At 44.6% G+C, this 27,381-nt stretch overlaps 1 protein-coding gene across 1 annotated transcript; it reads left to right on the forward strand.

Annotated features, from left to right (window-relative positions):
* The first annotated feature begins 2,436 nt into the window (after positions 1-2,436).
* Positions 2,437-27,196, forward strand: LOC142498924 (cathepsin K-like). The gene is made up of 8 exons (XM_075607578.1): positions 2,437-2,595; positions 9,672-9,806; positions 11,030-11,152; positions 14,760-14,915; positions 18,781-18,999; positions 20,326-20,491; positions 21,834-21,939; positions 25,283-27,196. The coding sequence occupies exons 2-8, from the start codon at positions 9,678-9,680 to the stop codon at positions 25,380-25,382; spliced, it is 999 nt and encodes a 332-aa protein (XP_075463693.1). The 5' UTR covers positions 2,437-2,595; positions 9,672-9,677; the 3' UTR covers positions 25,383-27,196.
* The last annotated feature ends 185 nt before the right edge of the window (positions 27,197-27,381 follow it).

The raw sequence follows: 27,381 nt of genomic DNA on the forward strand, positions 1-27,381 counted from the left end.
TAGAGCATATAAATCGGAACATAATATATATATCCACACACACCTTTTGTAAAGCACTTTATACACTGTGGGCTCTCCATTCATTTATATTCACACAGATACACACACACATACTCTTACATCACTTGCTTTCAGGAACCTTTTGACACCTCTAGCCATAAAACACATCCACACCGGGGGAAGGACCAGCACAGATAACATTCCAAGAGACACTGTTTTTAAGTATACCATTTGCTTGCTTCATTCATTGTAACTTCGCCGGAAGAAGAGATCTGTGTATCTCGAAAGCTCGCACAAATAAAAGCATTTCGTTAGCCACAGAACGGTATCATCTATTTATTTTTTGATTATTGAAGCTCGGCTAACACGGTACTGATACCTCTACATGTATATATATATACTGATAGGTGTTATTGATTCATTGTGATGGGGTTTACAGAGCAAACCAGCAGTACAAACAAAGGTTTGCCTGACTGCTGGAAACTCCCCTGCTCAAAAGATAGGCAGCTAATTAAGGCAGAGGGCTAGCACCTGCAGCCAATCTCAGTAGCTATATAGTCAGGCTTCTGAGAACACACAGAGGCTCATTCTGGTCTCAGCAGCCAGGGATAAGTCAAGAGCCCAGGAGGCAATGTTTATATGGCATATTGAAAACCTTGTTTATGTATTTTTGTTTAGAAGTATTTGTTTCCTTTCTTGTGAACCTTGTGAAATAAGTGTTTATCCTAAGCCTGTTAAGAGGTATTAACGGGCTGGACAATAAGCTACTTGCCACTTCCTGGTTGCATATGAACTAATTATTGAACAGACTAGGGAAAGTTTGTTACAATCATTTATAATGCATTTTCTCAATGTTTAAATGTATCTATATAAACACCACTGGTAATAAAGTGTCTCTAAGTATATATACTCAGACAATGTTCCCCTAGAAAGGAACCGCATCCATTGTGAATTCTATCTATCTAATCTATCTAATCTAATCTATCTAACCTATCTAACCTATCTAATCTAACCTATCTAATCTAACCTATCTAACCTATCCTAGCTAATCTATCCTATCTAATCTAACCTATCTAATCTAATCTAACCTATCTAATCTAACCTATCTAATCTAACCTATCTAATCTAACCTATCTATCTAACCTATCTATCTAACCTATCTATCTAACCTATCTATCTAACCTATCTATCTAACCTATCTATCTAACCTATCTATCTCGTGGTCAAACACTGGTTTCATATCATATGAAAAAACACTTGCCGATGTATAGTTGTTTGTTCCTTCTATGCCACATATACTGTATGCTGATAATACGGAAAGAAAGGTTACATCGGAAACACTCATTGGTCCGGGTGAATCCCATAATATCCCCCGATAGTGTAAGGCAGGGGTGTGCACGGTGGGTACAATATGAGTAACAAGCGACCGCAATACGACCCGTTCAGCTCTCAACCGCCCGACCTCACCACCGACCTCACCACCGACCTCACCACCGACCTCACCACCGACCTCACCACCGACCTCACCACCGACCTCACCACCGACCTCACCACCGACCTCACCACCGACCTCACAACCGACATCACCATCATGACGTCACTAAAACCCGACGGACGTTTGTTTCGCGTGATCGACGCGCTTCTTCAGGGGTTGAGGAGATAGAAATAGAAATTAGTTAGAAATGTGTTTTCTCGGCGTAATGTTCAGCACCTTTTCCCTACAAAACTCCCCCCTCCCCCACCCATCAATAAACATTTGTTCAATGTGGTCCTGCGTGGCAATTTCACAAATTTCTGTCGGGCAGAGAATAAGTTAAAGCAGCCTTCCCCCCACCTCGCCTGAACCCAGAGGGTCCCCATGAGCTTCTCCCTAGCCCCCAACGTCCGGGGGACCACCCTGGTTAGGAGCAGCAAAACTTTTTATTTTTGGGGGGCGTTTTTAAAAGAAAACAACAAATATGGCTGCTGAAAGACGCAACGTAAGCGGCGCGAGCGCTGATCCCACGGCCATTTTATAAACGGGCGCAAATGCAGATTTAGCAAAGTTATATGTTGGGATATATTGTGATATTCTGCATTATCGCGACCGTTGACTCCTACATAAAATTCGCGATATTCTGCGTTACGAGCGGGTGCAATACCCTTTTTGCTACATCTGTATCTTTAGCGGGAGCCCAGACCACGGTGGTCCCAGGATGTCGGGCGACCCCCTAGTTTACGTACGCTTTTTAAAGAGCTAATCTGGAGCAGCGCGGATCGCTGCTAACACAGTATGCTGTTTGAGGAAGTAAAATCCAACTGGTTACTTTGCAATAAAAGGCAAGGGAATTTCTCGCACCAGAGCTTTGGCAGCCACGGTCTGTCACGTGCAACACACTGAACAACTTTAGCTGGTGTTAGTGTCATTTTTTTTTTTTTTCAAATCTGCTTTTGACTTTGCCCTGCTGTTTGCAACCGCCCAGATTTCCCAGTTTCCTGGTGGGACTTCCTGCAAGAGAACAGACTATATAATTGGGTGGAACAGGGCTGTGATCAGTGCACACTGGGCTAACGGCATCTGATCCAGCCGGCTGGAATTTCCCCGGATCTTCCAAGGTAATATAACTGTTGCTAATATACGCCTCTCTCGTGGGGCCCTCGGGGGCTCCCGTTCCTTTCTCCTTCTCTCCTGGGAATTTACAAGAAAACATTTTAAGGAATTCAGTCTAATACATTTATGTGTGTGTGAAAATATATATATATAAAATCAGTGGATCAACAAGTGTTGATGATAATTTGATAGATTATATAGATGTGTGTATATATAGCAGTGGATCGACAAGAGCTGAAGATGATGCTATGATTTATATATATATATATATAGTTATATATATATATAGTTATATATATATAGTAAGCTCTCCGGAGCAGGGATTTCCTTTCTTATTGTCTGACATTGTTGCACTTATTGTGCTATAATTCCATGTTACTGCATTGTCTCTTTGTAAAGCGCCATGTACACTGTGGGCACTATATACAGTATATTTAACTTTTCTGAAAGTCACAGATTTGTCAGAATCAGTACCTCAGTGAAGTCTTATTTTAGACTGAAATCTACAATAAACAGTGTCTTAAAATAAGCAGTGCTAGTGATGTTAAACTTGTCATTCTTAACCTGTTCAACATTGGGACAAAGTTCTTCTGATTTACGAAGGTTCATACAATATTGCTGCTCTTCAGACACAGAGCCCATTAATATTAATATGCAGTTTTTCCTTAGACAGGCACTGCAGGTTTGTCAGGAAACAAAAGTATTGGTATTACAAATAAACGATGATAACGATAATAATAATAATAGTAATATTGGTACCCCGTTCCTTTCAGTAATTACTTACCCGGGGATTAAGTGCAGATCACGCACCAACACCCGGATCTCTCATTGATTTAAATAGACATTTTTCCAATCACTTCCACACCTTCGTATACTCCCTGCACAGCCCAATAGAGCGGGGATGCAACTCTTCCAAACTATCAACTCTGGATCAGTTAAGGCTGAGCGTCCAGAAACAGCATATCCATGTGAGGGAGACCTGCTCATAGTTCGCTGAATATATATATATATATATATATATATATATATATATATATATATATATATATACCTAATAAAAGATTGCTCTGTTTTCCTTTCTTTTTGCATAATGACATTTTACTCGGTTAAGGTGTTATAGTCTCTGCTCCTAAAAGATCAGTGTTACATGGAAGAAACACGTACATGTCTGGTGCAAATCCATGTAAATAAAACATTTTGTTCTTCATTATGGAGCAAATTGCGCCACTTTGATCTATAGCAGGGGTGCAAAAACTGGGGGGGTGCAAGATTTTCCGGGGGGGGGGGGGAGGCGACGCGGCGGTTACAGAGACCCCGCACTCTTCCCCAAGGCATTCAAATTAAATGGGGGATCGTGTGTGGCCTCTGCAATTTCCCTTCCTTGTTCTTCGGTGATGCATCACCATGGCAACGCGGCGTCATTGGTCACATGACCCCACGGCGTCATTTGACGGCAGAGCCAAGGTAAGGAGGGGGCGCGAGCAGGGGGGGGGGGGGGGAGAGCAGACTGAAATGTTTGTGCAACTTTCAGACTTCAATGGGCTTCATTTTTAACCTCACAGACACTTCATTACACCCGCTTATATCTTCTGAACAGAGAATCAGATTTTAAAAATAAAAACCGTGTTGGACAGGGCAAGAAAATAATTCTTACAGCACGTAACAAATCCATAAAACATAAGTAGCGGCCAGCGTGGGCTGCTGCGGTAATATATACACACGCGGAAGGTGGGTCTGCGGATCTGTGAGAATGGCGTTCTCTGCCCAAGTCTGGCGACCGAACGCTCTCTCAGGCCAACTCCTGTCCCAGCACCGAGGAGGATTCCTGGCTGACAGCAGACAGGGGGTGGTCTGGCAATCATAACAGGACAAGGGCCCGTTTCCACCAGTATTTATTTTATTTATTTATAAAAATGTGTTACCAGGAAGTAATACAGTGAGAGTTACCGCTCGTTTTCAAGTGTGTCCTGGGCACAGCGTTATGATGACAAATACATTTTTACAAATACATAGTTACAATAAGTGAGCCGGGTTATACATTATATACCAGACATTACATGCACAGTTAGAGATAATATATATTATAGGCGTATGTAACAGTTACAGACCAGATTAACACGTGAGACAGCTTTAGTTTGGAAATAACCTAGACTGGTGGCGGCTGTGAGAGTCTCCGGTAGACTGTTCCAGTTGTGAGAACAGGATTTCCGTGCGCGTCAGCTCTCGGTTCTACTTTCCTATTTGGGTTTTTTCTGCAAACGTCGATAGAGGATCTTTATTTAATATTCATAGAGTGAGCTGTAAGCTACGGGATCCATTATATTAATTGGGAAATAAACGCAGTGTCCGATTGCAAAAAAATGGGTGAGACTCGTGGGGCAAAACTATTTGGGGTATTTTAGAAATGGGGTTTTCTTGTTACAGGGCCCCTAAATCTCACTGATTTAAGGGTCCTTTTAGGTCGTAGGGAGTCTTTCCTCAAATAAATCCCCCTTTTCTTTACGGACAAAGAAGAAGAAACGAAGTTGTACTCTAGGTTTGCAAATGAAAAAAGTACTTGGTGTTTGTAAATAAAAATAGAAAGTAGAAATACTCTGGGGTAGGGGTGCGCAATTTTTTTTTGTGCCCCCTTGCCTGCTCCCCCCCTGCTTACGCTCCCCTTTTCTCCAGAATTTTCTAACGTTGCGGCGACATGTGACCCCGCTGCGTCATTTTCACTGGGAAAAAATGGTCACCCTAATACTGTGTGTGTGTGTGTGTGTGTGTGTGTGTGTGTGTGTGTGTGTGTGTGTGTGTGTGTGTGTGTGTGTGTGTATGTGTATATATGTTGGCGCTTTATCGATAAACAATGATAATAATAATATATACATACACACACATGCATATGTTCATATACACACACGTAGAGGTAAATGTAGAGAGAGAGGAATTAGGCTGTTATAAAGAGAAGTATAGGTGTATATATCACCATTGCTGCTCTGGCATGCTTTGTTCTCTAACTGGGGTTAAGCAAGTCCTATTTCATTAGAAATGAAACTAAACACACATGATATCATGTGAGGGGGAGGGGCAGTGAGGGGCCCGGCTCTTTGATGCTTGAAATCTGTGGTGCTGTTTCATACTGAAAGTTCCTGCTGCAAACAGCTGTAAGTGCAACCAGATGTGCAGCCGCAAGAATGTGCCTTGTGACTGGCTGACTCACACAGAGAGGGCAGAAACAGAATCGCAGGCCATGTGACCTTAGGCCACGTCTATGGTGCCGCCATGGCACAGCCTGGAGGGCGCGCGTGTAGCGCCGACACCGGGGCCGTAGCCTTAGTGATTTACTCTGCACATAGAATAACCTTTTGCTCATAGGGCCTCATTTACTATAAAGTGCTACACCTTCTGGCCCCGAAGACAATGGTCTGTAAAGGGCCATGTTTAATAAGCAATGTTACTCCAGGAGACACCTTACAGCAGGGGTGCGCAACTACAGTCCTCAAGGGCCACTAACAGGTCAGGTTTTAAGGCTATCCCTGATTCAGCACAGGTGGCCCATTCAGTGGCCACTGATTGAGCCACCTGTGCTGAAGCAGGGATATCCCCAATCCTTGGCCTGTTGCTGGCCCTTGAGGACTGCAGTTGCTCACCCCTGCCTTACAGCCAATTCACTTGAATGGGTCTTAAAGGGTCATGTGTAATACGCTGCTTTGGAAAGTCTTATGGAGTAACACTACTTAGTAAACATGGGGCCATAGAGTCTTAGTTAGTATCAGCTACAGAGGATGTTCTGTGTGTTTTACTCTGTACTGGGAAACATGTTTGGAGATCTAGGACTTGGAAGGTATAACATATGCCCGGCCTCACCTGCTATCTATGTCCTAACCTAACCCCATGAATTTCCTTAAAGGACATTAGGCAGAGACCAGTTAAATACACAGAGTTGGAAGTTTTCTCGACTTAAAGGAGACACAATTAACTCGTTCAGTTCCAGAGAGGGGTCAGCTAAGCAGTGTGGAAAGGTTAGGCTGTGCACTGACATCTGTATTTGTTAGATTATCGGTAATTTAATTACTGTGCATGTAGTTGTGTTGCAGACTGATACATCTCATGTTAAATGTATTTATAATGGGAGCATTGTAGACTACAGACTACACGTGAAACCTTGTCTACATCTACACCTCGTTTACGTCTACAACTACACCTCATCTACATCTACACCTCGCTTACATCTACATCTACACCTCGTGTACACCTCGCTTACCTCTACATCTCGTCTACACTTCGCTTACGTCTACATCTACACCTCGTCTACATTTACACCTCTTCGACCTCTTCAGCTACACCTCGCTTACATGTACATCTACACCTCGTCAACACCTTGCTTACATGTACATCTACACCTCGTCTACATCTCGTTTACTTCTACATCTACACCTTGTCAACACTTCGCTTACTTCTACATCTACACCTCGCTTACCTCTACATCTACACCTCGCTTACTTCTACATCTACACCTCGTCTACACCTCACTTACTTCTACATCTACACCTCGTCTACATCTCGCTTACTTCTACATCTACACCTCGTCTACACCTTGCTTACATCTATATCTCATCTACATCTACATCCCGTCTACACCTCGCTTTCTTCTACACCTCGTCTACATCTACACCTCGTCTACACCTCGCTTACTTCTACATCTACACCTCGTCTACATCTACACCTCACTTATGTCTACATCTACACCTCGTCTACACCTTGCTTACTTCTACATCTACACCTCATCTACACCTCGCTTACCTCTACATCTACACTTCGTCTACATCTACATATTGCCTACATCTACATCTTTACCTCGCCTACATCTACACCTTTTCTACATCTACACCTCACCTACATCTACACTTCACTAGCATCTACACATCGCCAACATCTACACCTCGCCTACACCTTGCTTACTGCTTACCTCTACATCTCGTCTAAATGTACATATTGCCTACATCTACATCTTTACCTCTCGTACATCTGCACCTCACCTAAATCTGCACCTCATCTACGTCTACACCTCACCTACACCTGCACCTCCACTACATCTACACCTCACTAATAACTACAGATAGTTTACTTCTACATCTACATCTCGTCTACATCTACACCTCGCTTACCTCTACATCTCGTCTACACATTGCTTAACTCTACATCTACACCTTGCCTACATCGACACCTCGCTTACCTCTACACTGCGTCTACACCTACACCTCGTCTACATCTACACCTCACCTACATCTACACCTCGTCTACACGTCGCTTACCTCTACATCTACACCACGTCTACACCTCGCTTACCTCTACATCTACACCTTGCTTACCTCTACATCTATACTTCGTCTACATCTCGCTTACTTCTACATCTACACCTTGCTTACATCTACATCTCGTCTACACCTCGTTTACTTTACACCTCGTCTACACCTCGCTTACTTCTACATCTACACCTCGCTTACTTCTACATCTACACCTCGTCTACATCTACACCTCGCTTACTTCTATATCTCGTCTACATCTACACCTCGTCTACACCTTGCTTACCTCTACATCTACACCTCGCTTACCTCTACATCTACACTTCGTCTACATCTACATATTGCGTACATCTACACCTTTTCTATATCTACACGTTGCCAACATCTACACTTCACTAACATCTACACATCGCCAACATCTACACCTCGCCTACACCTTGTCTACACCTTTATTACTTCTACATCTCTTCTACATCTACACCTCGTCTACACCTCGCTTACCTCTACCTCTCGTCTACATCTACATATTGCCTACATATACATCTTTACCTCACGTACATCTACATCTGCACCTCACCTAAATCTGCACCTCACCTACACCTCGCCTACACCTGCACCTCCACTACATCTACACCTCACTAACATCTACACATAGCTTACACCTTGCTTACTTCTACATCTACACCTCGTCTACACCTTGCTTAACTCTACACCTACACCTTGTCTACATCTACACCACATCTACATCTACACCTTGACTACATCTACACCTCGTCTACACCTCGCTTACCTCTACATCTACACCTCATGTACATCTCGCTTACTTCTACATCTACACCTCGCTAACCTCTACACCTCGTCTACACCTCGCTTACCTCTACATTTACACCTCGTCTACATCTACATATTGCCTACATCTACATCTTCACCTCGCCTACAACTGCACCTCCACTACATCTACACCTCACTAACATCTACACATCGCCAACATCTACACCTCTCCTACACCTTGTCTACATCTGCACCTCGCCTATGTCTGTATTTTGACTTGCCTAAACCAGGGGCTTTCCCGGAGCTGATTTGTGGTACACCCCGACCTCCCAGGACCCCAACAGCAACAGGCAAATGGATACAAATTAGCCAGTGTATGAGGTTCGCCGAAACAGCCAATAGAAACTTGCAACGTCATTGGGAGACAGCATTAAAAGTTTCTATTTGTAGTTTTTTTTTCTTTTTAACTGGCACAAAAAAACCTACATACATTATTTCGGGAACAAGGGGAGCACCCGGAAGTTGCTGGGCCACGGATCCATTTTGGGGAAGCCCCTGGTTGAGGAAAGTTAAAAAAAAATATTTAGGGAAGAATTGCTGCTTAATAGATGGTATATAGTTAAATACCCTTGTAGGTTTCCTCATCAACCCTCTCAAGTCAGTTTCACAGTTCAACAAAAGACAAAAATACTCAATGCTACATCCAGTGTGACAAAATACATAGATGCTTCAATGTTAGTATGCTCATGAGTAAGGGTCATTTAGTTAAACCCTTTTTCCAAAGCGTTATAAGCCTGCAGCCACGTGACGGCATGACCAGTATGCAGGTCCTAACACTACCTGTGAACATTCTCATGTACCTCTGCAGTGGAGGGATAATGGCCACAGTGGGCCGGTCCTGCACAGGGACATGGAAAAACCTGCTACTTAAAAAGTAGGGTGGGGTGAGCTTGCTTGTTTATTAATTTCTGTTTCCCAGTTCACCTGGTGGGTTGATCTAATTTGTGTTTCTCTTCCTGCAGTAAACAATGCTGCTGTGTCTCTGTCTCTTGGCCCTCGGGCTGCCCTTGGTGAGGTCCGGTCTGTATCAGGATGAGACCTTGGATTCTGCGTGGGAGCTGTGGAAGAAAGCCCATCTCAAGCAGTATAACAGCCAGGTAGTGAGGTGCATCCTCTGGGTTACACTGCAAGTTCCCTAATGTATTGAGGGACTAATTCATTACAGCTTGGAAGGGACGTGGTCTTGTGCTTCTGGCGCTAAATAATGAATATACAGTAGAAGACAACACTGTGTGAACTTATGCAGCTCAGAAATCTCATTGTACATCAGGCAACACACGTTAGATTGTAAGCTCTTGGGGACAGGGGTATGTTTGTATTGTACTATGCTAATCCCTTACACTGGCAGTGCAGTATCTGCAGTATCTTACACTGGCAGTACAGTATCACAGCAATGACTGGGTGGGAGGAGTATCTCAGTAGAAATGTTTCGGACTTTGAAGTGGGTGAATGAGATTTGAATTCCAATGTCGGCTCCTTGTGACCTCTGGTAAATCTTTATCTCCTGGTGTCTCAGGCACCAATATTAGATTGTAAGTTCTTCAGGACAGTGACTCATTCTGCCTGCAAACTGCTATGTGCAACGCTCAGTACAGTCTCAGCTCAATACAAAAAACAAATATAAATGAAGTAAAACGCAGACTTAAAGCAGCAGGCCAAGCTGTTGTTTTTAATTTTTTAATTTTATTCTTCCACTTTAATATGCGCATCAATACAATCCACACAATGATAAGTAATTAGCTAAGTTGCCGATCGATCCGTTCTCCTGTGATCGATCGGCGAAGATTCAGCTCGGAGGTTCAGTAAATGGCTGTCAGTGCAGCAGAAGAGGACCAAAGATGGAAAGCTCTGTGGGAGAGATCATGTGACCAGGCAGTCACTAGATACAATTGGTGCAATGCTAGAGAGAGGGCAGGGCTCAAAAAGGGGTGTGCCAGAGCCTGTTTCAGAAGAGGAAGGGGATGTGACCTTGTAAATGGTTGCTATAGAAACAACAAAAAGCTTGTTACATTGTAATACTGTACATTAAAAATGTCATTCAGCGTTTTTTTTTAATGCTACAAGTATTTTCTCATAGTACAGAACTGATTTATTAAAAAAACAAAAACAACGACACGTAGGATATTGCTTAGTCTGCAGTTTTAATAAACAAAAGTGGCAACACTGAGATTTCATGTTCTACTTTTTTTAAATGTTAATTTCAATACATTGAACAAAAAACAAGAGGACAACTTAAAATATAGTCTGGCTGTAAGTACTGGGTGTAGCCTGCATCTCACCTGCTGTCTGCTGTCCTCCTGATCTTATCCCCTCCGCACAGATGGACGAGCTCCTGAGGCGTCTGATCTGGGAGAAGAACTTGAAGTTCATCACATCCCACAACCTGGAGTTCTCCCGGGGGCAGCACTCGTATGAACTGGCCATGAACCATCTGGGAGACATGGTGAGTTACTGACACACAGCAAGACATCAGCTGGTAACCTATAACTAGGGTGACCAGGTTTACAAAAGTTAAAACCGGTACACATTAAAAAATTTTTTATAAAACAAATGATATCACCAACTGTGCCCGTTCTCCTTTATGTCTCTTTACCCCGCTCTGTCCCCCCTTCTCTCACACACACACCCCTTTCTCTCTCCCTCCCTCATATCCCTCTATTCTCGTTCTCCCCACCCCTACATTCTCATTCCACCCTTCCCTGTCTCTCTCTCTCTCCCCCATTCTCTCTCTCTCCCCCCCATTCTCTCCCTCTCCCCCCCATTCTCTCACTCTCTCTCCCTCTCCCCCCATATTCTCTCGCTCTCTCTCCCAATTCCCTCCCAATTCTCTCCCCCATTCCCTCCCTCTCCTCTCCCTCTCTCCCTCTCATTCTGTGTCTCTCCTCCATTTTCTGTGTCTCTCTCTCCCCCATTCTCTGTGCCTTTCCCCCTATTCTCTGTCTCTCTCCCCTCCATTCTCTGTCTCTCTCCCTCCCCCATTCTCTGTCTCTCTCTCCCCATTTTTTGTCTCTCTCTCTCCCCTATTCTTTGTCTCTCTCCCCTCCCACATTCTCTGTATCTCTCCTCCATTTTCTGTCCCACCCCCCATTCTCTGTCTCTCACTCTCCCCTCCATTCTCTGTCTCTCCCCCATTCTCTGTCTCAATCCCCCCATTCTCTGTCTCCCGCCCATTCGCTCTGTCTCTCCCTCTCTCTCCCCACATTCTCTCGCTCTCTCTCCCCACATTCTCTCACTCTCTCTCCTCCCATTCTCTCTGCTCCCATTCTCTCACTCCCTCTCCTCTCCCCCATTCTCTGTCTCTCCTCCATTTTCTGTCTCCCCCACGCATTCTGTGTCTCTCTCTATCACCCATTTTTGTCTGTCTCTCTCTCCCTCCCCCCCCCATTCTCTCTCTCTCCCCACCCCCCCCACTCTCTCTCTCTCTCCCCCCCATTCTCTGTCTCTCCCCCATTCTTTGTCTCTTTCTCCCCCCCATTCTCTGTCTCTCTCTCCTCCCCATTCTCTGTCTCTCTCTCCCCCCATTCTCTGTCTCTCTCTCCCCTCCATTCTCTGTCTCTCTCTCCCCTCCATTCTCTGTCTCTCTCTCCCCCCATTCTCTGTCTCTCTCTCCCCTCCATTCTGTCTCTCTCTCTCTCCCCTCCATTCTGTCTCTCTCCCCCCCCCTTTCTCTATCTCCCCTCCATTCTCTGTCTCTCTCTCTCCCATTCTCTGTCTCCCCCCCATTCTGTCTCTCCCCCCCATTCTTTGTCTCTCTCTCCCCCCACTCTGAGCCCCTCTTCCCATGCTGTGCATCTCTCCCCACGCTGTGCCTGTGCCTCTCTCTGTGTCTCTCCCCATGCTGTGCCTGTGTGTGTCTCTCTCTGCCTCTCCCCATACTGTGCCTGTGTTCTCTCTGAGTCTCTCACCATGCTGTGCCTGTGCCTCTCTCTGTGTCTCCCTATTCTGGAGGCCAGGGTCATGTGTAAGATGATTAGCCCAGATAGTTTCAACTCGGCCCTCTTTTCAAAGCACAACAAGTTCTGTATCTTTTCTTCACTTTATTTAGGGAAAGGCAGGGTAAAAGACAGGCACTTGTGAAGAGATGTTGGTGTTTAGATACTGCCTCTCTGTGGGTGCTTTGTAGTTAAGGACAGGTGAAAAGGGTAATCCTACCAGTACAGCAGTTACAAGAGGGGTTCTCACTCATCTGGTGGTGATGGTGGAAAGGAAGTCCCAATGTATGCTGGGTAGCAAGATAGCCTGGGGACAGACCATCTGTGGGCAGAGCAGAGGGGGAGAAAGCAGGCTAGCCCATTTGGGAGAAAGGCTGGGGCTGCTATAGCAACTCACTGAAATGTCTAAGGCTAAGGCCCTGGTCACGCCGCTGTAATGCGCGCCCGCGAGATTGGCGGCACATTCAGCCTATTCCCCGGTCTGCAGCTCACTGCAGGAGGAGAGACCGGGGGGGGGGGGGGGCGTGGCGGGGGAGTGACAGGGGCGCGGCCATGACGTCACCCGGCAGGTTCGCCCTCATTGGTTGAACCGCCGGGGGGCGTGCCGTATCGCTCGACGTGAGTCCTGCTCTCAATTCTATTGAGAGCAGGAGCAACTCTCGCACGAGCTCTGCGGACCCCCCTCGCAGCGGGCCCGGCGCCATTGAGGGGAGGGCTCTCGTGCGTGTGGCGGACACTGTAGTAGGCAGCGGGGGCAAGGCCTAAGGGAGCTACAGCATGAAGCAATAATGTTGCTTCTCTGGTACAGTAAGCTGCTGGGACAGGGGAAATAACACTGTGTCTCTCACACTGGCACAGTATATGTGTGCAAACTCCATGCAGCTGAAAGTAAGAACTGACAGGCAGAAGCTGCAAAGGAAAGACGGGGGTAAAACAGGGATGTGATACTTGTTCCATGACACTCCCCATGCTGCGCCTGTGTGTGTCTCTCTCTCTCTGCCTCTCCCGATGCTGTGCCTGCGTTCTCTCTGTCTCTTCCCCCCCCCCCCATTGTGTGTGTGTCTGTGTCCCCCATTCTGGACCATACCTGCATGGGTGGGGGAAGCCATCTTGAGCCCTCTCAGCAGACACCGGAAGTTCTCACCGACACTTCCGGGTCTCACTGCTGGGGCTCCGCAGCTCAGACCCGTCCCCTGCTCTCCTCCCTGCATTGTCTGCTCTCTGCTGCCCCCCCCCCCCCTGCTCTTATGGTCAAAAGCGGAACAGCCACAAAAAAACAGAACCTTTTACAGCATGCAGGGCAGCCGGGGCAGAGACTAAAAAACCGGGACAAAGGTTAAAAAAACGGGACTGTCCCGGCTAAACCGGGACACCTGGTCACCCTACCTATAAGTCATATGTTATGTATCCCACTTACAGTATCACTGTGGCATAAAGCAGCATAGCAGGGTGGACTTATACTTACCTTATCCTGTCCTAAAAAAAAGATAGTGAGTATCTGCACAGTTGAAGGGTGGGAGGGTCAGGGAAAAAGTGAGGAAGTCCTTCATTAAAAAGAGTCATTGTTGCATAGAACAGCCTCCCAGCAGAAGTCATGGGGCAAATGCAAGAAGGGAAGCGACTTACGTTAGGCATATGTGGTTACTAAATCCTAAACCTACTGCTGCGACACACTTTATTCGAGCAAATACCCAGTTTGTACCTGGCAGATACCTTGAATGCGCCGCTCCTCACCTCTGACAAGCCCCGTTGCGTTTGCCTTCCCAGCCATGGTTCATGCCTGGCTGACGGGCGGCTGATCTGTCAAATGATAATGATTAGGATTTAATAGGCTGCAATGCTTCGCGTGTCTACCAGATGGCATAAATTCATGAATTGTAATGCAGTATATATATATATATACTGTGCAGTATTGCAGCCAGCGGGAATAAAATGCTTCAATCCCTGCCTGGAAAATAACGCAATGCACTCGGGCAGAAAACAGTCACAAACCTCAATACACCCGAGTATACCCGAATTCGTGGGACTAGCCGAGCTCGAATAAAGTGTGTCGCCAGTGTACAACACTGACAAACATGATAAAACAGTGTTTCATGCCCAGATGTTTTTCTCTTGTAGACAAACGAGGAGGTTGTAAAGACGATGACTGGACTAAAGGTCCCAGCACGCCAAAGACGCGCCAACGTCACATCTGTCTTTGACGAGGGACCGGAAGCAGTCCCTGATTCTATTGACTACAGGAAAAAGGGTTACGTCACCCCAGTGAGGAATCAGGTAAACATCACAGGCCTTAGAAATGCAGATTCTGAATGCAGGAAGGGAGAAATTCACCCACTTCATCTAAACAATATTCCCAGTTATACTAAAGCCTAAGTGTGTAGATATAGATATATATATATATATAGAGAGAGAGATTCCTCATCAGCTTAACCCCTTGCGGTTACAGCCTCTCTTTTCGACGTTGTTCCAACACATTTTGAGTACAATTTTGGGCACCAATCCTAAGAAAAGACATTATGGAACTAGAGAGAGTGCAGAGAAGAGCCACCAAATTAATAAAGGGGATGGACAATCTATCTTCTGGGGAGAGGCTAGCTAAATTAGATTTATTTACATTAGAAAAGAGGCGTCTAAGAGGGGATATGATAACTATATACAGATATATTCGGGGACAATACAAGGAGCTTTCAAAAGAACTATTCATCCCACGGGCAGTACAAAGGACTCGGGGGCATCCCTTAAGGTTGGAGGAAAGGAGATTTCACCAGCAACAAAGGAAAGGGTTCTTTAGAGTAAGAGAAACAATAGGAAAAAGCAGGCACCAGCAATACAGCAGACAAAAAATAAATGAAGGATATCCATTGGAGCGTGTGCCCATTAAAGAATGAATTTAATAGAAACTACAAAAATAACAGCAGCATTACGGGGTACAGGGCCCCCCACCAACGCGTTTTGAGCGCAAGCTCTTTTTTTTTTTTTTTTTAAGTTTTGATTGTTCTAGAAGTTATGGGTTAATTCCCTTGCTCTTCCACCAGGGGGGTTTATACTGCAGGACTCTTCAATCAAGTATTTGAACTTTTATTGTGGTTTCTTTCAAGTACCATATTTAGGCTTTTTTTCTGAGCACCACACATTTGTTTTTCTCTTGTTCTTTAGAGTAAGGGCAGTTAAAATGTGGAATTCATTGCACATGGAGACTGTGATGGCAGATACAATAGATTTGTTCAAAAAAAGGTTGGACATCTTATTAGAAAGGAAAGGTATACAGGGATATATCAAATAAGTATATATGGGAAGGATGTTAATCCAGAGATTAATCCGATTGCCAATTCTTGGAGCCAGGAAGGAATTTATTTTTCCCCTTATGAGATATCATTGGATGATATGACTCTGGGCTTGTTTGTTTGCCTTCCTCTGGATCAATAAGTAAGTATAGATATAGAATAAAGTATCTGTTGTCTAAATTTAGCATAGGTTGAACTTGATGGACGTACGTCTTTTTTCAACCTCATCTACCATGTAATACTATGTAATTTTCTGATTTCATCCTCCCATCTCACTTTTGGTTGTTGTCTTGGTCTTTTAATCTCTCTTGCGATCCAGTCGAGTACCATTTTTGTCCAACAATGGTAATTTCTTCTTGCAATGTGTCCGGGCCCACCGCCATTTACATTTCTTCCCCCTTTTGATGAGGTCACAGACTTTTGTTTGGATTCGAACCCCTTCATTCTTTTTCCTGTCTCTTCGGATAATACCCAGCATGCATCTCTCGATACTTATGGGCACTCTTACACCTGGTGGGTGATAAATGAGTAAGTTTAAAACGTATTACTTTATTATCCAAGTTAAAATGATGGAGATTAAAACGAATATTAAACGCTCAGATCCTATAGGTATGAACACTCAATGAAGTGTTCTGGATCAAACTATATAGACTGCAAATGAACACTTAATAGCGTCTTGCAATATGAACAGGTGGACAAGGTAAACCACTGTTCAATGTGAACCAGGATGCAGCTATAAACTGTAGTGCAATAGTATGTATTAGTATGCAGACCCTAGAATTATAGTAAAGCAACAGACAAAATGGTGGACCCCAGCCAGGTCTGCCAGTATACTGAATAGTGTAGGCATCAAAAACATAGTTTGTAAGCTCTACGGGGCAGGGACCTGTGCCTGCAAAATGTCTCTGTAAAGCGCTGCGTACAATTAGCAGCGCTATACAAGAACATGCTATTATTATTATGACTGGATGACAAAGGGTCCTAGCCATATAAGTGTAGTGAAGACAACAAAACATGGCATGATGATGGTAAAGAGTCACGTTGAACAGTGGTGCCCATTTGAGGTTTCTGTTCTGTTTGTTCTACTATACATACTTACCTAGGGAGCACCTACACCTACAATATCTAGACAGCTGCGGGGGTCACATTATCTAGACAGCTGCGGGGGTCCATCTATTAGTTTACGCTTCTGAATAACCTTCACATTTAGGGTCCAAGTTTTGCATTCAAACGTGAGCACGGACAGAATACACTGGCCAAAAACGTTCTTCTTGAGGCACCGTCGGAGGCTCCCTTGAAATATTGTCTAATTTCTTCCAAAAGCCTCCATCCCATTTTCATTCCCCTATTGATTTCATTTCAAATGTTCCTATCCATTGTAATTTACCGGCCAAGGTAGACCTAATCTTCAACTTCTTCAAATTCTATTCCATTTATTTCAATTTTTTGCAGACTTGACACTTTTTGTTGAACATCAATTTCCTCTTGCTGAGATGTTTATGGAGGCCCCACGTTCTCATTTGCTTGTTCGCCAATTTGTTGCTGGAGTTCTTCTGGATTTGTGGCAAAAATAACAAAGTCCCCGGCAGATCTTAGATGACTCAAATATTCATCGTTGATTTTCCTTTTTTTTTCTCCAATCTAATTTCTTGAACAAATCAAGTGTTGCAGTGAAAAGCTTTGGTGACACAGTGTCTCCCGGCCGCACCCCCTTGCGGATCCTATCTTGCTTGTGTCTTTATGTAATCTAATAGTTGATGCGGCATTCTCATACATTTTCTTTATAATATCAATGTAATCCTTCTTCAACATTTTGTCTTCTTACTGCAGCTAGGACCGCTGAGGTGTAGACCTCCGTAGAACTACCAATCCTAAACGGAGTGGTAGATCGTATTCATTAGTTCGTGAAATCACTTCTTGTATGGCTCGGATGTGGTCCATTGTGTTGTGTCCACCACTACGTCCCACGGGTCTTCATCAAAATCTTGTAAGGGATTGGAAGTAGACTGATTGGTCTGTAGTTCTGGAGGTCTTTGTCTCCATTCTTGTGGATAAGGATAGCTATGGCATTATGCCACTGCTCTGCGAGTTTCCTGTTCTTTAAGCCGCATGTAAAGAGATTTGCTATGATTCTTTCCACTTCTTCCCCATCTTATGTCAAGATTTCAGTTGTATGCATTTCTTTATATTGCCTAATCCGAGTTCCAACAGAGTTCACAAGAGATCTGATTCAGATTAAACCGATCGTGTATTTCCCTCTGATCTTTGTAATATTGGTCATTATATTACTGTAGTACAGAAAGTGTATCTCAGAACCATTTATAAAAGGGGTTAAATAAACAGACAGAGTCCAATCTTCTCTATAATACATCTTATAAAGGTGTAGATTTATTTGTTCTTGTAACATGCCCATCTAATATCTAGGGTGTACCCCAGGGGTAGCCAACTCCAGTCCTCAAGAGCCACCAACAGGTCAGGTTTTAGGGATATTTCTGCTTCAGCACAGGTGGCTCAATCAGTGGATAGGTCTTTGACACTGATTGAGCCACCTGTGCTGAAGTAGGGATATCCTTAAAACCTGCCCTGTTGGTGGCTCTTCTTCACTGGAGTTGGCCACGCCTGGTGTATACCTTGTAGGTGTATATTATGCTTATAACTGCAATGTTGCTGATGTGAAGTTGTAGGTCATGATATCACTGCAGTAGACATATAGATACTCCACTTCACAATAAAACATTATTGTCTGCTAACGCTTGCCCTTCTTCAGCTGTTAAATAGAGTTGATCTTTCTGAATAGAGGTCTCACTGCATACTGAGTAAGGGGCTTTTGTCTCTTTCCCGATCTCTCTGCACAGGGCGCCTGTGGGTCCTGTTGGGCTTTTAGCTCTGTGGGGGCCTTGGAAGGACAGCTGAAGAATAAAACGGGAAAGCTGGTGGTCCTCAGTCCCCAAAACCTGGTGGACTGTGTCAAAAAGAACGACGGCTGCGGAGGAGGCTACATGACCAACGCATTTGAGTACGTCCGGGACAACAAGGGCATTGATTCAGAGGAAGCGTATCCGTATGTCGGAGAGGTGAGTCTGCAGAGCGGTGATGATTTTCCTAACCTCTGGTGCATAGCTGGTCTCTGGTTAATATCGCCATATCATTAGTAACTTGGCATGCATATATAGACAATGCAATACATTCCCTGCGCATTTGGCAGTAATTGGGTTTAAAACAGCAGCAAAATGCAACGGTTCTTCCCCAATTGGGCCAGCTTGCTTGAAACAAAAGTGGATCCCCCTCCACGTCTGTTTTATGCCACAAGGGGCTTGGTATGTCATGTGATAGCCCCAGGGACCATCACATGACATTAAAGTGAACGCCAGACTCCGGACTCACAGCACTAAAGGGTGAAGTATCGGAGCAAGTGGTCAATTGGTAGAGGGAGAAGAGGAGAGCAGATGAGAGACTTCCAACTGTGTAATAGGAGGGAGAGAATCAAGAGTGGAAGGAGGTTTGGGCAGGGCCCGTGCCAGGGGTGAACAAAAGAGGCGATGGTCTCAGGCGGCATTTTCTGTGCCTCCTTTCGTTCCTGGTATAATTCCAGGAAAGATAGGAAGCACAGAAAATGCCGCCCTAGGGCCAGCTTGATAGTGGTGCCATCGGTGCCTCTGTAAACTCCGGCATTGCTTCATGCTATCACATGGCATCCCAATGGCAACGCGTCACCAAGTGACATCATGATGCCACATGGCATCGCGTTGCCATGACAACATGATGCCGCAGTGTCACATTTCCATGACAATGCGACGCCATGTGACGTAGCAACGTCGCATGACTCTGCATAGCATAAGGAGAAGCCGGCTGGACAAAGTAAGAGGGTCCACACACTCCTGGGGGCCGCAGCTCTCTGCTCTTGCCCCAGGCCCTCTGGCCCTGGGTTTGGGTCGAAGCAGCATTAAGATGGAAGGGACAGAATAGCACCCACATTGCCTTTGAAGTGGTGAGGGAAGGGCTTGAGGAGAAGATCGGAGAAATGAGTCAAACACAGAGAGAAGATGTCATAAATTGGATTTGTGACTGTTAACCATTCTCTTTTTGCCAAATACGGTATGCTGCTCTCCTTGTTACAACCCTTTATGTATTTGAACGTGTTCAGCATATTCTCCTCTCTCTCCTCATGTTGCTGTACATGTTGAGGTCCTTTAGTATTTCCTAATAAGTTTTTTATGATGGACATCATGCACTGTTTTTTTAGCCCTTCTTTGGTCAAACTCCGATTTAGTAATGTTCCCCTGGAGATATTGTCACCAGACCTAATACAGGCTTTACTGGTAACCCACCTGCAAGGAGACCAGCGCTGTGGTTGTTTGAGATGTTGTTGTCACCCACAGTGTGTGTTTTATCTTCTGTAGGATCAGGACTGTAGCTACGACCCAGCCGGGAGTCCAGCCACGTGCAAGTCCTACAAGGTAATCAAAGAAGGCAGCGAGAAGGCGTTGAAGAAGGCGGTGGGCACTGTGGGACCAGTGTCAGTGGGCATTGATGCCAGTCTCTCCACCTTCCAGTTTTACAGCAAAGGTATGTCTGGATACCCGCAGTTACTGTCTATGCCTGTAAAGATGAACATCTCACTACATCCAATTTGAGACACAAACATGACAGTATATAGCAGGCCATCAGTTTTCTGTTTAAAAAAAAAAGTTGTAAAAATACCTACATAAACTAGAGTCAAAAACATAAGAACAATGATTAAAACTTTAAAGCTGCAGTTCAGTCAATATCCTGCATGTGTGTTTTTTTTAATAAATCAGTTCTGTAGTAAGAAAAAATACTTTTAGCATTTTCTGTTTTAAAAAAAACAACTTTGAAAGACCAATTTTCTTGTATTCTATTTTAACAAGCATTTGCTAAGGCACTGCCCCTTCATGTCCTGTCACAAGCCCTGGCACACCCCTTTGTCAGCCCTGCCCTCCCTCTAGCACATGTCAGTGCAGCAGTGCTCATGAATATTCATGAGCTTCCACTGACAGACTGAAGCAGAATATAAACAGATCCCTTCACTAATTATGTCACCAAATTTCGACCTATCAATACATGGAGAACGAATTGACCTGCAGCTATACAGTTCTTTAGGTAATTAGAGATTGCACACATAAAACTATTGAAGTAAAAAAATTAATTAAAAAAAAAAAAAAAGACTGAACTGCAGCTTTAATGGCTTGTTGATATTATGAAGACAAAAAGCAAGCATTTTTTTTAATATACATGGAAAAGTAGGAAGCTTACTTTCTAAATCATTACAAAAAAAGGCAGTATCATCAAACTTCGGTCACTGACCGACACTGTAAACCTTTGGTGATAACAGCGAAATTAAACAAAAAAACGTTAAGGGAAATTACGTAATAAAACATGGAATTTAGTATAACTTCATTCTTTTTTCCCCCCATACATGAGTGGGCAGTCTGTTACTTTGAGATCATGCAAGTAGGTCTCTAGACTAGGCTGGTGTCTTAACTAAAGCCAAACAGACATTACTAATACTTTACTGTTTGGTGGGCTTTGTCTTGTCATAAACCACACAGAAGGTCATAAGAACATACATATTGCTAATACAGCAGACAAAATGACCCATTAAGCTCTATCTGTCTCCAACTGTGGCTGCATTGGGGGATTCTGGGTAGTGTTCACATCAGGGTATCACCAAGTATGCATGGAGATTGTGCTTGGCAATTGTCCTATATGGATTCAACCTTCATCTATATTTCTAATGCTCCTTAAAATTATTAATGCTATTTTCTGCCACAACTCTCCTCACAAAATCGCCTCTATTTAAGTCTTATAAATGTGTTGATGTCACTGTGTAATAGTTATTTGTTCTTGTTTGCCTGTTCATCTCCCTTCTATGGCGTATAACTTGCAGGCATATACTACGATCCAGAGTGCAATGCTGCTGATATTGACCACGCGGTCCTTGCCGTGGGTTATGGGACTCAAAAGAACATGAAATACTGGATTGTTAAGAACAGGTGATAAAACAGGGTTTTCTGTAACACTTTGTGTTTCAGCCAGGACTGTGCACGGGAAGGGGAGGCGATATTAATTAAAGGAGCAATCCATTCAATATCCTACATGTGTGGGGTATTTTTTTTTTTTTTTTACTAAGTTCTGTAGTATTAGATAATACTCACCACATTTTTTTTAATTCAACTCTAAATGTAATTTTTTTAATGCGTTTTAATAAGCTGAATATCCTTTGATTTCAATAGCAGGCTTTAGCCCACCTCCCCAGCAGTGCAAGATCTTTGCAACACTTTCCTGTTTGTGATACTTTGTTGCCAATGTTCCCAGCAGCTTGAGATGCAAACTGTAACAATAGATAATGTTACCTTAGTAATATAAGAATACATTGTAGCTGCTGAGTTACACTGACTCAAGGATTGATTGAAACAGAAAGGCAGCCATTTAGTGAACCCTGGGAATCAGGATCTTTGCTGATCGATCACTGGATAATGAATAAATCAGCAGCTTAGGTAATTAGTTATCAATAAAGGTAATCAGAGGCTGCGTATATTAAAACAAAAGATTATTTTATTTAACGTGAACGCTTGTATTACCTCTTTAAATATAAGCTACATCTCCATTAACTGTATTCTCAATGTTTCCTTGCCAGGTAATAAATGTGAGTTTAACATGATTTTTTATTTACAGACTCAGAGTACCTCGACTTTTTGTATTTATAAACCCATGAACCACTACTTTTTAAATGATAAACTTAGCTGAGATTAGCTAGACCAGGGGTGTGCAAACTGGGGGGCTCTGAGATTTTCTGGGGTGGGGAGGTGCAGCAGTTAGGGGTCCCGCTCTTCCCAGAAGGCATTTAAATGAAATGCCTGGGATCACGTGAGGCCTCTGTAACTTTGCTTACCTTAACTTTCCAGCGACGCATTGCCAGGGAAGGGGGCCGAGCAGGGAAGGGGGCGCAAGCAGGGGGTGCAGGGAGAAGAGTTTGCACACCCATGAGCTAGACCAAAGGTACCCAACTCCAGTCCTCAAGGGCAACCAACAGGTCAGGTTTTCAGGATATCCCTGCTTCAGCACAGGTGGCTGAATGAGGCCTGTGCTGAAGCAGGGATCTCCTGAAAACCTTACCTAGTGGTGGTCATTGAGGACAGGAGTTGACAACCCCTGAGCTAGGCTGACTTGTCGTAGGGTTGCCAGGTATCTGGTATTGAACCGGACAGCCCGGTATTTGGTTACTCTGTCCGGTAAAAAATGAGAGATAATACCGGACATGTACGTGTGTGGGGGGACATGTATGTGTGCGGAGGGGGGACATGTATGTGTGCGGAGGGGGGACATGTATGTGTGCGGAGGGGGGACATGTATGTGTGCGGGGGAGGGGGGACATGTATGTGTGCGGGGGAGGGGGGACATGTATGTGTGCGGAGGGGGGACATGTATGTGTGCGGGGGAGGGGGGACATGTATGTGTGCGGAGGGGGGATATGTGTGTGGAGGGGGAACATGTATGTGTGCGGAGGGGGGACATGTATGTGTGCGGAGGGGGGATATGTATGTGTGCGGGGGAGGGGGGACATGTATGTGTGCGGGGGAGGGGGGACATATATGTGTGCGGGGGAGGGGGGACATGTATGTGTGCGGAGGGGGAACATGTATGTGTGCGGAGGGGGAACATGTATGTGTGCGGAGGGGGGACATGTATGTGTGCGGAGGGGGAACATGTATGTGTGCGGAGGGGGGACATGTATGTGTGTGTGCGGAGGGGGGACATGTATGTATGTATTTGTGCGGAGGGGGGACATGTATGTGTGCAGGGATGGACATGTACGTGTGTGTGCGCGCGCGTGCGTGTGTTCTATGGTTGCCAGGCGGTTTCTCCAAAAATACTGGACACAATGGTGAATGGTGCGATGTGCTCGAGACACACACCCCCCCTCTCACCTCTCTCTGATCCATGCTGTGTCCTTCTCTCCTTGGCTCCACATCCAGGTTCCTGACACCACCTCCTGATTGGCTGCATTACCCAGCAGCAACCAATCAGGGTGGAGGAAGCTGCCCAGCCCCCTTGCAGCAGCCCTGCTCTCTCCCTGCTCGGGGAAATCCCGTGGCCCCCCAAGCCGGTCAGGTCACTATGTCCAGAGACGTAATACCAGTATATACATACATGTCCACTATTACCTCTCATTTCTTACTGGACAGTGTCCAAATACAGGACAGTCCGGTTCAATACTGGACACCTGGCAACCCTAGTATGTTCTTTTACTATACTAACGGTCTTCCCATTTTCAAAGACCTATTAAAAATAACCACCATTGTAAATTCTCAGAACGGATTTATTACTCAGCTCTCATCTCGGCAGCATTGCAATCTCTGCAGCACCTTCTTACTTACAGATCATCCCCAAGAAAGCAGAGCAGGTTACTGATTCAATGGCATGATTCAATATGCAATTTAAAGCTGGATTTTAAAATTTAAAGCCACTGTACTGATAATGACAGGGAGGGGGTAGAGGGTGAGGGGGGTGAGAGGATAAGGGGAGAGAGAGGATGAAGAGGGGTGCAACAGTCTTGGAATGTGTGGGAGGAGCAGTAAGATCAGTATTACTCGCCATGTACACTATGACTGCAGGTCAGTTATTTATAAATGATCTGTTCGTTACGTCTTAAGTTATAAATTTCACCCCAAGCAAGCACCAATTTGCATCAATTTGCACCATTTCATATTCTATTTCCTAAAAAAATCCTCGGAAGGGCGCTCCCTCCCGCTCCCTCCCAAGACCCCTCCCCAGATTTTTTACGAAATAGAATATAAGTTTGGGCAAATTGGTGAATACTTGGGAGTGAAATTTAGAAAAAATTACATAAGTCGGGTCATCTATAAATAACATCCAACGATTCTCGCGCGTCGCACCTTTCACCATTGTGTCCACCTGGCACCCCTACCTGTACGCCCCACTCAGGGTGTTTGTAGAGCAGGCAAATGTTATTCATTTAAAAAGAAACCGCCACATCCTTACTTTAAACAGTGATTTCATTTCTTTATGGACATCACTCACATCAGAGTGAGTTGGAGCCAGCCGCACTGATTTCTAACAGCAGTCTCTCATAGACTTGAATGGAGTTTCACTGATTGAAATTTGGGGTTAAATTGTATAGAGCAGGGGGGGCTCAACTTCAGTCCTCAAGCCTCTCCCCCCCAACAGGTCAGACTTTCAGGATATCCCAGCTTCAGCACAGGTGACTCAATCACAGACTGAGCCTCTGATTGAGCCACCTGTGCTGAAGCAGGGACTGATTAAGCCACCTGTACTGTTAGCACCTCCAGTGACCGTGTGATTTTGTCTTTTCAGCTGGGGCACAGAATGGGGCAACAAAGGCTACATCCTGATGGCCAAAGATAAGGGGAACGCCTGCGGCATTGCCAACCTGGCCAGCTACCCCATCATGTGACCTGCAGGCTTGGGCCGCACAGGGAGGAAGTGCTGGACGGGGAGAATATCCGCAGTCAGCTGGAATTAAACACAGGTTGCCATCTAACCCATGTTGGGTGATGCGCATTGTACACTGAGCTGCATCTCTTCCCCTTCGCACGCAAACACATTCTTTTCAAATACTTTCAAATACTGTGGCGTTGTTGGAACCCGAAATAACGATAAAGAGACTTGCATTCTGCAGCTGAGATTTGATTAAAAAAAAAAAAAAAAAACGGGTTTAAAAATAAATCAATCGCAACGGTTTAGATTTTTTTTGTCCCCGAAGGGTCGGCAGGTTTTTGAAAACTCAAAAAAAAACCTTCCCCCTCCAGAAATGCTCCGAGATAAACATCTCAACGTGAAATGCTCCCAAGTGCTCAGCTCTCTCTTATTCTTCTGTGCATTTCTCCTTTTGAAATCATGTACTGTACTGTACTCCTGTGATTCACAAACCGCAATCCTGTGGGGAAAAATGGCAGCCATTTTCTATACCCGAAAACCACACCGGATAGAAAGCGTTTATCCGTGGAGTCCTGAAAAATAAATTAAAAAATCGGAGCGATCTGTTGCTTGCCAGAGAAAGGGTTAAGATCAGGGGTGGGTCACTCCAGTCCTCAAGAGCCCCCAACAGGTCAGGTTTTCAGGATATCCCTGTTTCAGCACTGATTGCGCCACCTGTGCTGAAGCAGGGATATCCTGAAAACCTTGCCTGTTGGTGGCCCTTGAGGACTGGAGTGGGCCAGTCATTGATTGAGCCACCTGTCCTGAAGCAGGGATATCCGTAAAACCTTGGCCGTTGGTGGCCCTTGAGGACTGGAGTTGCCCACCCAGGTTAAGAAGCCCCATCTCTTTATGTAATGGCTCAGTGTGACCACCGTTGTTACATTTGCGGTGGTATTATTTTTCCTGTGAAGTCTAAAAAGGAGGAGTTTTGATTTTTAATAGAAGAAGAAAAGGAATGGTGGTTTTAGCATTGCAGAAGCACTTGCATCAGGATACTGTGACTTTAAAGCATCAATCACCCCGAAGCATATACTGTAGGAGTTTAATTCATATCATGTTAGTATCATATAACGTTAGTATCTTATTACCTCAGTATGTCATGCTCTTTAAAGAATATGTGGGGGTTTTTAGTGTTAAAATCATGACCTTCTTAACCATTAGGGGCTGCACTGGGCTCTGGAGACAGCTTCATTTTAACCTCCCGGACACCTAATATTTCAAAACGATCTTCTGAATCGTGCAGGCTGCTGCTTTCAAATAAAACTACAAAGGGAAATTATATCCAATACATAAAATGATAATTGAGTTTGTTTTTGTTTTTTACATTTTTTTAGTTTTCTCTTTTTTGTATAATTTATGATCAGAGTTTGAGACTCTTATATTTTGAACATACTTCCGTTTTCCCGAACTCTGTAATGTGAGGTGTGATGGCAGGTCCGTCTTAACATTATTACAGGCCCCCGGGCAAAGCAGTGCACTGGGCCGCGCCAACTCTCCGCTACAAGTCGTAATTTTTCTCCTTCTGCCGAGTTAGCGGGAGATTTGAATGTTGAGGCGGGTGATCGGAGAATTAGTGTTAAATTCTGGTCTGTGCATAGATTAGCACGGGGCCCCTATGCTCGTGGGACCCGCGGGCAACTGCCCAACGTGCCATGCGTTAAGACGGCGCTGTGTGATGGGCGAATGTGAGCGTTATTTACTGTGTGTGTATTTAGTTTATACCGACCGGCATTGTCATATTGGTGACTCAGTCATTCTTTTTATTTGAAATAAATGACATTAAAACAACCTTCCTGTTTTTCATTTGGCCCCAGTTTTGCACCCGGCACCGGAGACGTAATGAAACAGCTCTGACATGCTCTGCTCAACGTTTCGCTCTGCAGAGGGAGCTTCCTCAGAATGTGTCATCCTCTCTTGATCTGTGAAACAATGTTTCTCCTTTTCTAGTGTTGAGTATCAAGATCAGTGGTTTT

This window comes from Ascaphus truei, chromosome 7, assembly GCF_040206685.1.
Source record: "Ascaphus truei isolate aAscTru1 chromosome 7, aAscTru1.hap1, whole genome shotgun sequence".
Taxonomy (NCBI): Eukaryota; Metazoa; Chordata; class Amphibia; order Anura; family Ascaphidae; genus Ascaphus; species Ascaphus truei.

Excerpts from the sequence above, each read along its gene's own strand:
- LOC142498924 (XM_075607578.1), top strand. The coding sequence starts at position 9,678 with ATGCTGCTGTGTCTCTGTCTCTTGGCCCTCGGGCTGCCCTTGGTGAGG. Across the intron at positions 11,153-14,759 it reads TGAACCATCTGGGAGACATG|ACAAACGAGGAGGTTGTAAA; the intron begins GTGAGTTACTGA and ends TTTCTCTTGTAG. Across the intron at positions 21,940-25,282 it reads TACTGGATTGTTAAGAACAG|CTGGGGCACAGAATGGGGCA; the intron begins GTGATAAAACAG and ends TTGTCTTTTCAG.